The sequence below is a fragment of the Musa acuminata genome, chromosome BXJ1-8, assembly GCF_036884655.1.
Source record: "Musa acuminata AAA Group cultivar baxijiao chromosome BXJ1-8, Cavendish_Baxijiao_AAA, whole genome shotgun sequence".
NCBI lineage: Eukaryota > Viridiplantae > Streptophyta > Magnoliopsida > Zingiberales > Musaceae > Musa > Musa acuminata.
In genome coordinates, this window is record NC_088334.1 from 51,276,773 (window position 1) to 51,288,911 (window position 12,139).

A 12,139-nucleotide genomic window follows, 5' to 3' on the forward strand; every position below is an offset into this window, starting at 1 on the left:
TAACCCCCAAAAAAGAATTATTACTAATTTTAGTGCATTAATAATAATAATAATAATAATAATAATGTGGGACTCTAAAGATAATCTAATTTATAATTTACTTTTTGGATACAACAAATTCGATCATATACTATATAATTCTGTTGGGTATTTTTCATAATACGGACTAATCATGTGATGGCGTTTTTGTGATAAGGAGCCGTCATCATAAATGTTGTGATTTAAAGCGGGTTTGAGCTGTTGGCGGATCAAGATCCGCGGAACGCAAACCCGACCCGCTTTATAAGCCGAGCTGCGATTACTTGCGTGACCACAGAACGGAAAGCCCGTCGCTTCTCGCGTCGCGTTCCCTGCAAACAACGTCCACGCAGGAACGCAGGAAGAACAGCGATGTGGAGATCCAAAGGTAGGAAAACTGTCAGACAAAATTATGGGACAAGTAACTTTTGCATGTTTAACATTCTCGATGTTTCTTGGTTCTTAAGAAATGTAGCAAATAATGTTAGAAATGTACAAGAATTGAACCACCATCAAATGGTTTGTCTTATCGATTTGAAAGACGAGCAAAAACATTTGTGCATATATTCACACGGTTTATTACGACTATTAGCTTCACTTCAAAGTTTGATCACATAGATTGTGACCGATCAATCTTTGTCAACTGTAAGCTCAATGCAAGTTCCATACGTTGGTGCTCTCCACTGTACAAGTTGTTGTTGGATTGAGGAGCTGCTTCCTCACTCCAGTGGCTTATAAACCTCACGCCTGGGCTGCAAAGGTCTTGAGCTCAGAGAAGCTGAATCGCTGATACACCACAGTGGAAACTGGTGAATCTGATGTACTAATTACAGTCTACTCTGAAATAATGGAGTAATTTCTTTTAACACAGATATTGAGCTCTAAATTGGTAATGAAATCTCACCTTGTTCGCAAGACGAAAATTAATTAGGCTGCCAGTTCTTGAATGACTGTTGGTCAGGTACGTCGCAGGGTTCATGTAATAGTTATCACTGGGTTACCAGTTCTTGAAACTTTTGAACTGGTAGCTACGGAAGCAAATTACTGTCTCCATCTACGGAATCAAATTACTGTCTCCATAATGCTCTCAGGGTTGAGAAGCGTATCCTGAATCTTGGCTACATTTTGTTATAAGATCATAGTTGATGGAAGCCAGTTGCGACAAGTTCTGGTCATGGTTTACAGAGTTACGTAGTAAGATTATATTTCGAACCGAAATTTATATATAATCAAAATTAGTTTGTTTCAATGAATTTTCTACCTTAAAAGAAAAATTACTGAAGGAATACTTCACCGAGAGCGTTGGCCCGAAGTCTGCCATACTGCCACATTCATCTCCCTGTTCAAAGAAAATTTCAACGAAGGATGAGAGCTCAAAGAATAACAACATTCTTGAAATCAAGTAGAAAAGATGTCGATTCTTTACATCTTCATCCAGGTCAGAGCTGTGAGCACTACTGTAGCAGCTCATACTGCCTGTATCAGTCATATCATCATATTCATGAGACTCCGTATAAAGTTGTTCATCAACTGCATTCCATGGAAGTCGGCTGGCAAAATAGCTTGTGTCATCATCACCTTCGGTTGATGGAATGAATGCTGCCTGTGGCAAAGAAAACACTCTTTCATTATGCTTGTTTGTATTGTGAGAGCTGAAAACTTGAATAACAACTAGGCTCAATCCTGTAACCTTCTGCCTAGCAAGCATATCCCAGTTGACGCTTTTGAAGAAAGGATGAGATTTCACCTGTCCTAGGGATCAAAATTGTGTCAGGCCATACTGATCTAGCACAAGTTGTTCATAAGCTAGATGAGATTTACCTCACCAGCCCCAGTTGCTCCAAGTCTTTGGACTGGGTTCCTAATTAGCAATCTGAATCCAATGAAAAATGAGTTTGAATAGTAGTTTTAGTTTTAAAATTCTTCAAATTCGTGGAAAGACATCTTACAGAGATAAAAGCTCAGTAAATCAAGAAATTGTAGTAAAATGTGAAAGTGCAGGAATAAGCTTTATTGGTTTAGAGATAGCAACATGCACATATGGAATACAAGATGAATGAACTAAGTTATGCCAGGGAACTAACCATTTTAAAATTTTGGTAGAAGATGAATATAAAATTGTCTCCAATCATCAGTGTGGTTGAACTACGCTTGGTTTATATGCATCCTTAAGGTCATTAATGTAACTACAGGTATACATGCATCAGATAAGGTTGCATTATATGCATCCTTAAGGTCATTAATGTAACTACAGGTATACATGCATCAGATAAGGTTGCATCTGTGATGCTGACCTTTGTGGAAGCTATGGTATGATACTTTTATATATCAAGGTATGACTTCAAATGAGACATAAGATAGCCTTCAATGACATTTTTATTTGCTTAATTTGCCAAATGATTCTGATGATCACCCTCCATGTAAGCATTTTAATAACAAAATCAGATACATTTCCCACCGTGCTTGGTAGCAATGGTAACAGCTCCACATTTGCTCATTCAAGATCTTATATTTGAATTTGGAGTTTAAGATGTTCACCTTGACATGTTTTGATGATTGAATATTTCTTTCTAAATGTATTATTACATCTCAAATACTGAATAGGATGTTTACCTAGAAGTAGACCCTATATAGTGGTATAGAATCAAGATACCATTGTTGACAATGCCAGGTACATATTTCTTTTATCTGACCCTTGGGCATGTGAAGATGGAGCTGGACTAATAGACAGAATTGAAACTGTCTCTTTGTTCAAGGTTTTCAGTTCTTGCTGATCAGATTTTTGTTCATTCTAATCCAACTGGTCTAGCACTTATCTTCTTGGATTTGAAACTTCTAATGACGAAATAAGAACTGCATGGCTAGCTTCCTGAATAAAATCCACTTATTGCACTCCATGTGATTCTTGGATAATAAGTTGTACATAGCTTTGAAAATTCAACAATGTTATATGCTCTAACAATATGAATGCTATACGAACAAGTTGATAAACTGAAAATAATTGTTTGACCTTCCTATGAATTTGTTGAAGCAGAACGTGGCCATGGCCACCAGCTAAGCGACTACTATAGTTTATTATTTTCTTTTTCCTCACATTGTTTGACAATTCATTTGGTGCAGAAGATAATTTTAAACAAGGTGCACGAAGGTAATACTTATTTAGGACATCAAAGAAGAATTCATAAAAAAGACAATAATAACTGAAAGTAAAAGAAAAAAGATGACTCTCAGATGTTACTTGTCAACCAAATCATAAGCCTCCAAGCTCATCTCTTCTGGCACTTGTGGCCAGGGTATATCCCGATTCATAATATTATCAAAAATTTTCTGCAAAAAACAAAAGCACATTGTTTGTTACTATAAAAAGTTCAGTAATTAAATGACACTTGTGCTTCAACACTTTCTAGGAGTAAAATTGATAACGAGGAATTCAGGGATAAGCATAATTGCATGAACTTATATTGCCGCTGGAGCATTCAGCTGAATGTAAAGCACTTTAACATAGACATTTACGCATGAACTTTGGACTAATACAAAAGATTGTTAACGTTATGTAACAAGAATGACATGTTCAATACTGATTGACCTAGAACCTCATCTAAAAGGGCTAGACCAAAGTTATTATTTAGTTCCTGGGTCCTGCTTGGGATTTAGCACACATCAAATGTGGCTTATGACACATTCCCCTGCCAAATTTTGACATTCATGCCCAAGAAGGATCCGACCACAAAGAACAAGAAAAACCTATGATCAGCTCAAAGGTACAATCATGAACACCGCTAACAAGTTATAGTGCACTCTAGTCATACGAGGATATAAAATAGTCTACTCTGGTATGTTTCTCAAGTCTCATAACCTTAGGCTATCTAAAATAACTATTCAAAGCTTAGCATTAAAATTCCTTGATTACAAAAAAGTCGTATGTTCTTCCCAGGTACATATGATGAACTTATGTGAAAAGGTAAATTTGGATGCTCCTGAAGATCTAATAGGCAAGTGGTTCAAGTCAATCACATTACTAAGGGTACATCTGCACACCTATGGCACCACACAAGACCCTCTACTAATACTTGGGCACGCTGGTAAATATCGCTCTGTACATCTCAGTACTGTATATACAGCATTTCTTGCTATATTTTATCAATTCAAGGAAGGTTGTTGATATTTCCGTGGATTCCACAGTTGCATACCTGTGGATGCTCTGCATTGAATGGGGGGATTCCTACCAGAAGTTCAAAAAGAATAACCCCCACTGACCACCAATCTGCAGTTGGACCTACACTCGAGACATTGTGAATCAACATAGAGAACATACTGAAATTAGATATAAGAACAAAATAACTGTGCAACTCTTTTTCTTCAAAAAGGAAAAAATGAGGAAGAATGCACGTTTATCATGACAAACCATGTGGCATTCCCAGAAGTATCTCTGGTGCCAAATAATCAGGAGTTCCAACAGCTGACTGTTTCTGCCTTTGTTCTCGTTTTAGTGCTCGTTGTGCTACTGGAAGTGGTTCATCATTACCCAATAGAACAGAACCACTGACATCTGGACCTGTTAAATCATCAGTGCTGTTGATAAGACCAACCTTAGAAAGCCCAAAATCAGTCAACTGCAGCAAAATCAAAAGATATGTGAGCTTAAAAATAATGTTATATATAAATTAAATATATTAGTGGATCAACTTAACTAAGCTTGAAACAAAATAGAAAAAGAAGCAAGAAGGTGAAATTGTTCAACTACAATCAGATTTGACTATACTAGAAGAACCATGCAGAATATTTTACAATTTACATACAAAACCTGGCATATGAAGGCCATATTGGGAAACATCTAAAAGTTCACTCTGACAATAGAATCTACTAGGGTTTCTAATTTCGAATAATATCGCCCAGTACGAGCGATACTTACCGGTATTCAGACCACCCGTTACCGGGTGGAACGCTCAATATCACGTCGTATCGGATGATGGGGTATATGGGATGATAACGGTCGAAATTTCGATCGTTACTCCCCAACACAGATGTAACAATGCTCCAACGGTAGCCCTTTATCATGGGTTTTTAAACTCATCTTCTCCCCCATTTCACTCTCACACTCTCTTAAACAATTACAAACTCATTTTTTCTCATATTTACACTCTCTTAAACGCTATAGAACAATGATTTGTGAATTAACAATTCAAATAATTTTTCTATAGACATTTTAATATTTACAGAAGAACAATCCGTAACGGACCGAAATGCAAACCTTGCACAAGGCTATTCCTCAAAGTCCAAAAACGATATATGATATTATTCTTACCTAATTTACATTGGTTTTGCTAAACTTATACCATTATTATATTTATTTATAACTTAAAAATTTTATCCCAATTTTCTTTTATTTTCAAGTATTTTCGGAGGATTTTATGCCCAAATTAGATGTATCAGGGCGTACCGCTCGGTACACAGTACCGTATTGAGCAAAGCTCGAAACTCTGATACGGTATGAAATTTCAATCCTTGGAATCTACCACCACCATGTGAGAGCATTAGATCAATAGCATTTGACGAGATATAACTTATTTGATATATTTCGAGCAATATATTCTTTTTCACTATCTTGAACTAGCATTTGTGAGATTATTATGAATTTCCATAAATTTAGGATCAGAAAAAGGCTTGACAAGTCGAACAAACTCAACCTACATAATGCAACCAATTTTAATACCCTGATAGACTTATTTTAATTTTCTTAGTGCAACCTAAAAGAAATGGTTTGAAAATGTATCATGTTTATCTAAATTCTAATAGAATTGGGTAAATGTTTCCTCCTCTATTATGGTCAGCTGATGACCAGCCAAAATTATGATGTATTAATAATAAAAACCAAATCATCAGCTGCATTCTAAAGGACAAGAAACAGATGTGTAGCCAATCATCTGCATTCCCTGTTCAGCTATTTTGAGGCAAAACTCAAACGAATGTGTAAAACATACTTGGAAAGTGATTCTCATAACCAGCCACATAAATGAAATGTATTCTCTTCAAAATTCCTTTATCAATGATTTTAAGCAAACATGGGATCTGAATTATACTTGAAGCTCGAAAAGTCTGTATCATTGTACTAGCCATTGATGCATGTTAAATTTGCAAAAAAAAAAAAAAAGAGACATACTTTTCAATTATGTGACACATAAATTACAACATTGACAAGAAATGGCAACTTGCAAGCAAAAGACCAAGGATACTAACCTTGATGTGACCATCCCAAGCAATCAACAAGTTATCTGGCTTAAGATCTCGATGAATTATATTCATAGAATGCAAGTATTCCAATGCAAGAACCTGAAACATCATTTGCTAGAGTTATAACTCTCTTCACATATGGCCCTCCTCTCTGGTGTAAATGATTGCATAAAATAGATCATATCATAGATGTCTCATGGGGATTCCTTTACTCACTACTTCAGCTACATATGTACGTGCCATGTCTTCATCCAAACAACCCAAATTTCTTAGCAAAGAGTACAAATCCCCCCCATTAATATACTCCATAACCAGATAAAGATTTTCCCTACATGTGAAGGAATAATAGAAGCGCACCTGTATGTTCACCAATCAAAATTAGATACACATCCTAAAGCAGTTAAAATGCTAAAAGTTTAAAAAAGCTGCTTACCACAAAGGGATTCCGAGTTGATATCAAGATGTTACGTTCAGCTAAAATACTTTTGACTGCATTCTTGCGTATCATATCAGCCTTTTTTAGAACCTAAAATACATGGACAAAAAGTATGTACATCAAGGATGCAGTTTCTTGTACTACAAAACAGGGCTTCAACCATTAGAACACCATAAGAACTGGATATCTTCTAGAAGAGGAAGCATACTTTTTCGTAAGATGTAATGAATAAGGACACTTGCAACTGTCATTATGGAGATATTCTAGTTGAGTGCTATTTGTTTTTCCTCTCTAAATTGAAAAAAAGAAGTATGTAGCATTCCAGTTGTTCCATAACAAGAAATAAAGAAAGATGATGGTACACATAATTTGGTCACCTGTTGCTAATAACTTGGAAGTTTGGGCTTAAGCTTCTAAAAAAATTTTTTGGCAGAACATTCCACCATACAAGTTATTGGATGAGTGTGTTACACTTAGGTTAATCATAAATTATATTGGACTAATTTTGAGGAACCTATGAGCAATATGTGGTCTTCACTAATAGGAATATTAGGGGCTTGAGAGAGGAAATTATGACAATCTTATTATAGTCCCACATTTGAGGAATGGACTCATATATAACATCAGTGACTTATTATTCTTAACCTGGGTTAAACATTTGAGTATTAAGAGCTAGCATTAAAGATACAAATGATAGACTTTACAACAGTTCATTCATAGGATTAGCAGTACAAAAATATTGATATTACAAGCAAAGATAAAATATTTGTTTTCCCTCCTTTATATGGGAACTGAATACAGTTCAGTTCATTTTAAGGCAGAATATATGGGAACTGAAGAATACTAGAATGATTCAGGTTTCACTTGCTGGATATAAGAGAATGCCCTCAAGGATATAAGAGAACTTATAATCACAGCATCATACCAAATGACATAAAGAAAACTTAATAGAACCAGTAAATATTGTGGATAATCTGATGGATTCTAGGATCAAGACAAATATGTTTTGCAATGAATAGACATGGATGTGTAAGAGGTAACAACAATCTTCATCATATTAATGAATCTAGGGGCTGCACTCTTAAGTGGGAGACAGGAATTTGAGACGACTTGCAGTAAACAAGTCCACAGATCTAAAGAAAGAAAACAAATCACTTCTTTCAGTATTCCCTCAAGCCCTAACATGGTAACATAAACAAAACAACTCAACTGAAAAGAATAATATGCTTCATGAACCACCCTAACAAGGACTGTTATTAAAAGGTTATAAATCATAATTAAAGAGGCATAACCAGATGAAACTGAAAACTTGCAGATGTAAAGGTTGGACAATATATATAGTCTAATTGAAAGAAAAGTTGCATTTCTGTAGTGTTCATATGATGTCAAGTCAGGTAAAGAAAACAATCTTATTACCTTAATTGCAAAAATGTCACCTGTGACTCTTTTCTTTGCAAGGAAAACCCGTCCAAATGCCCCCCGACTTATTGGTTTTATAATTTCAAAATCCTCAATAGATGTTCGGTCCTTAAACTTTGCACCCAAGGGGTTTGTTCCAGAGATACTGGTTATACCATTTCTTAACGAACCTTCTTCATCTACCATCATATCTGAGACATCTTTATTCCCATCATCTATCTGTCCACATAGATGAATGAACTTCTCCCTGTCAAAGTACCACCATTGGCATAACATTGCATCGATAAATAGAATTTGAAGAACAAAATTGATAATTCAATGTTAAAAACTTTAAATTTTAATTTTAATTCTATTAATTATAAGAAGTATCTCATCTGAATTAACTCACTGTAGCAGTTTTGTGATCCGTCTTCCAAATGTCTCAACGACAAGGGCATCAACTTTTCTAGTATCAATAACAGCATTTAAGTCTTCTAGATAGGAGCACATTTTCTCGAGCGAGTTGTAATTGTAAGTTTTTATTCTTGCAATGCAGTGCACTATATCTAGAAGGCTTTCTATCTGCCAAAACAGATGATAGAACAGAAGTTAAATAAAAGAAGATACTCAATATATAGTTGAGATAAAGATTAACTTCTAGGAAATCCTCATTAATGAGCTTAAAACAATATATAGTATGATTCTGACAGGAGTAAGAAATGCTATTGCAACATAAGTGGATCAACTTAAACATATTATTGCAAACTCCCTGTGGATGTTTGAAAAAAATCAAGAATAATCTGCATGGCAACCACTCTATCCAACCATCTATGCTTTGGTTAAAATTCCAAGCCTTATCATCTGAACAGATCTCTAAAACCATTGTTTGAAGAAACAGGGTTTTGAATTATCAGCATAATACCACTATTATAGATGAGGTGAGATATGGATGGAATGTGGTGGTTTGTTTTCTAACTCCAGTGAATATGCAGGGACTGGGTACATCACAAGGGATAAGCAAGGAAGGATGGTGGCAGCTGGGACCAACACCCACAATGCCAAAGACCCTTTACAAACCAAATGTTGGGCTATGTGCAACAGCTTTGGAGAGAGAAAAACAGAAAGGTATATGTGATACCTAGGTGCAAACGGACACGACAGGAAGGAAAGTAGGGGTAATGACTGTTCTGAACCGAAAAAAGAGGCTAATGTTTCGAGACACTCTCATATCCCTAGATCAGATGATTTTGTTGCCCACAAGCTTGCTAACATGGCAAGAGTTAGTGGGATCATACTGCTGATTTTTGTAATTTTGATGTCAGTTCTTAGTTGAACAAGATCACTTTCTTTTCAAAAAATTAAAAAAAAAAATCATGAGTCATCTGCTTCTTGAAATTTTTAAACATCTACTCATAGATGACCCGCATATGAAATATTTTTTTCAAAATCTTGCAAAAAGAGATTATAAGTTAAATATTGGCAGTTCTCTTAAATGTTTCTTTACAATAAAAACAGCAAATAAATAAAATTACTGACAATCACATACACAACCTTCAGTAAACTCACAGGGACATTAGTTCATTCAGAGTTTCAGACAACAATGATCAGAAAGAACAAAAGATGGCAAGATGAGAAAGACGGAAAAAAACATGTCTTTTAGAAGACAAACAATTGAAGACTTGAGCTTGCAAGAAAGGACCAATTCTACTTAAATGATTTATGATATTTTCCTACACTTTCTTTTTTATATTTTCCCTTCTTTTTGTGGTGATGGTCCACCCAATTATTATTGTGCATGAAAAAAGAAAAGCCGTAGTTCCATCTGTAATATCTTATCAGAGAAACTACCAAATCAACTTTTCAAACCTTCCAGAAATCTCAATAGCCTAATGTTAAGTCAGATGGTTAAGAACTAAGATACCTGCTGAAAGTTTTCATGATCAGCAAATGCTTTGGTTCCAGACAATAACAAATCTAGCTGGCCAGTTCGTGGTGTCATTAGTGGTGATTGTGGGGTCATACTTCCTGATGATAAAGCACTACGTGAATTGCCCAACATTGCAGGTTGTTCATTCAAATTATTTGCAATTAGGTTACCAGCAAATTCCCTATATATGATATCTGCATCAGATGGACAGGATGAATGATACTGACACTGAGATGGGACTTCTGACCCTTCAGTTAAACATGAAGCACCAACTTTAACAACCCCATGGTGGATTTCTGAAATATCTGATCTCTTTAGCGTGCAGGAGACCAATAACTTCTCAAGTATTTCGGCAACTCTCTCCAACCGCTCATCGATAGTTAAACCTTTTGAATCACATTTATCGGCGACAGTGCATGCTCTAAAATGGCCCTCAGCATATATAGTTGGTATCTCATAATCACATATCCTACATATCATTTTTGGCTTCACATGAGCTGGAATTCGTTGATCTCCAGAATAATCAGCAGAATCTTTCCTCTCAGACAGCTGCCCCGTTGAACTTCCTAGGATTTTAGAACAAAGCTCAGTTGTGTCGAGGCTTTCAGTATCACCATGAGCACCCAATGTAGGTTCACCAATTGGTGGCAATGAATCTAAAACCTTCTTTGAGGGGAATTCATCCTTTTCATCATGGTCCTTCTTCTGATTCTTTTCAGTTGATGATGGAAGCTTCTTCCAGGATGAAATCCTAGCTCTACTGGCAGTTGAATCTGTGCAGTGACCAGTAAAATCTTGGCTAAGATACATATGTTCTTGGAACCTCTTCCTGATCATCCTTTCTTTCATATCTTTAGCACTTGATGAGATCTTGAGGCCACCATCTCCTGATTCAGAATAAAATCCCAGATCACTGAGCTGGTATAGGCCAAGAACATGTTCATTCCCCCCATAACCCCCCTCTTTTTGGAACTGAATCAGCCTAGTGCATCTCGTGAGGATGAAAAGAATCCGGGTGTGTGCTTGCTTGAGCGTGCCCATGGGCAGTTCCTGGCGGTGTTCATCCAGATTCTGGACTATCCCCTCACATTTAGACCATAATTCATCTGGTGACATCTCCGCACACCCCTGACATATCACCAGGAGGTCCTCCAAAGGCATCCGCCAGTCAGGATGCTGAACCGTGGCATTTTCAAGTATGTCCACCAAATCGCCCGCAAATACACCCAACTCTGCGTTAACCTCTTCCTTCAAACGTTTAAATTTCGTTCGAATCACAGTCACTATTTCCTACGAAACAACAACCACAACACACAAAAACATCGAAGAAGACAAATAGGCGTCAAGACCTCGTCTTCGCTAAATCAAAGAGCAGTAGGATGACAATGAAGCGGTGCATCACCTCCGGGCTGCTGAGACCTTGAAGTTTGCGGATGGGGATCTGGTGGGTGGTTCCTTTGGAATTCAACTCATGGGAGAAGCTCTTGACGTCGGTGGGGGAACGCTTCCGGCGGCCGCTCGTTGCGCGGAGGATGGCGCGGAAGCGCGGGGATTCCATCTCCATGACGGCGTCAAACTTGACGCGGCGATCACCACCACCCTGTCAGAGGATTTTCATCAAACACCATGTATGACTGCCAAATGCAAATCACGGAACTCATCGAGCCCGACAAGAAATCTACCCGAACCTTCCAGAATCAAAGAAAATGGGCTCCCTTGCCTCCATGTCGATGCACAGATCGACCTTTCTTTAATGGAGTATTTCGAGCAATTGGAATTGGTCCTAAACGTTTACATCCCCCCTCATCACGAACAGATTATTAAACAAAAGGAACAAAAGAACAAACGAATCAAGAAACAACGGTAAGCGGGTCATCAATTGGCTTGAAAAGATAAAGAACTTACCAAACTAAATCAAAGAATGGGCACGAAAAACTACTAAATAAACTGGAGCGGCCATCTCTGGCCTCCATTATTCTATTATTCATTCATTTGTTTATTTTGCTTTTGCTTCCCCTCCATCGGAAGCCCACGGGAAGGCCGCTCGTCTCTGCGTTGGCTGTACCCGCGGTGACAGTTAACTAACGCTAAATCCGCACAAATTTCGTTGAAGCCTGCAAATAAAAAAG

The 12,139-nt window shown here is 37.0% G+C and overlaps 1 protein-coding gene across 4 annotated transcripts; it reads right to left on the bottom strand.

The window, feature by feature from the left end:
* Nucleotides 1-444: 444 nt before the first annotated feature.
* On the bottom strand, nucleotides 445-12,070 carry LOC135585581 (probable serine/threonine protein kinase IRE). 4 transcript variants are annotated; one of them, XM_009416374.3, is made up of 18 exons: nucleotides 11,916-12,070; nucleotides 11,699-11,793; nucleotides 11,413-11,610; nucleotides 10,005-11,300; nucleotides 8,493-8,665; nucleotides 8,102-8,351; nucleotides 6,683-6,775; nucleotides 6,466-6,606; nucleotides 6,256-6,348; nucleotides 4,424-4,631; nucleotides 4,209-4,294; nucleotides 3,257-3,345; nucleotides 1,840-1,891; nucleotides 1,709-1,765; nucleotides 1,445-1,621; nucleotides 1,280-1,357; nucleotides 923-1,186; nucleotides 445-804 (listed from the first exon to the last, which is right to left on the bottom strand). In XM_009416374.3, the coding sequence occupies exons 3-17, from the start codon at nucleotides 11,572-11,574 to the stop codon at nucleotides 1,106-1,108; spliced, it is 3,036 nt and encodes a 1,011-aa protein (XP_009414649.2). In that variant the 5' UTR covers nucleotides 11,575-11,610; nucleotides 11,699-11,793; nucleotides 11,916-12,070; the 3' UTR covers nucleotides 445-804; nucleotides 923-1,105. The 4 variants fall into 4 exon arrangements, with proteins under 4 accessions (XP_009414649.2, XP_064937039.1, XP_009414650.2 ...); XM_065080967.1 differs by having other exon boundaries at nucleotides 11,693-11,793; XM_009416375.3 differs by lacking the exon at nucleotides 11,699-11,793 and having other exon boundaries at nucleotides 11,916-12,021.
* Nucleotides 12,071-12,139: the final 69 nt, after the last annotated feature.

Excerpts from the sequence above, each read along its gene's own strand:
- LOC135585581 (XM_009416374.3), bottom strand. The coding sequence starts at position 11,574 with ATGGAGATGGAATCCCCGCGCTTCCGCGCCATCCTCCGCGCAACGAGC. Across the intron at positions 3,346-4,208 it reads TCAATGCAGAGCATCCACAG|AAAATTTTTGATAATATTAT; the intron begins GTATGCAACTGT and ends TGTTTTTTGCAG. Across the intron at positions 1,622-1,708 it reads ATATGCTTGCTAGGCAGAAG|GCAGCATTCATTCCATCAAC; the intron begins GTTACAGGATTG and ends TCTTTGCCACAG.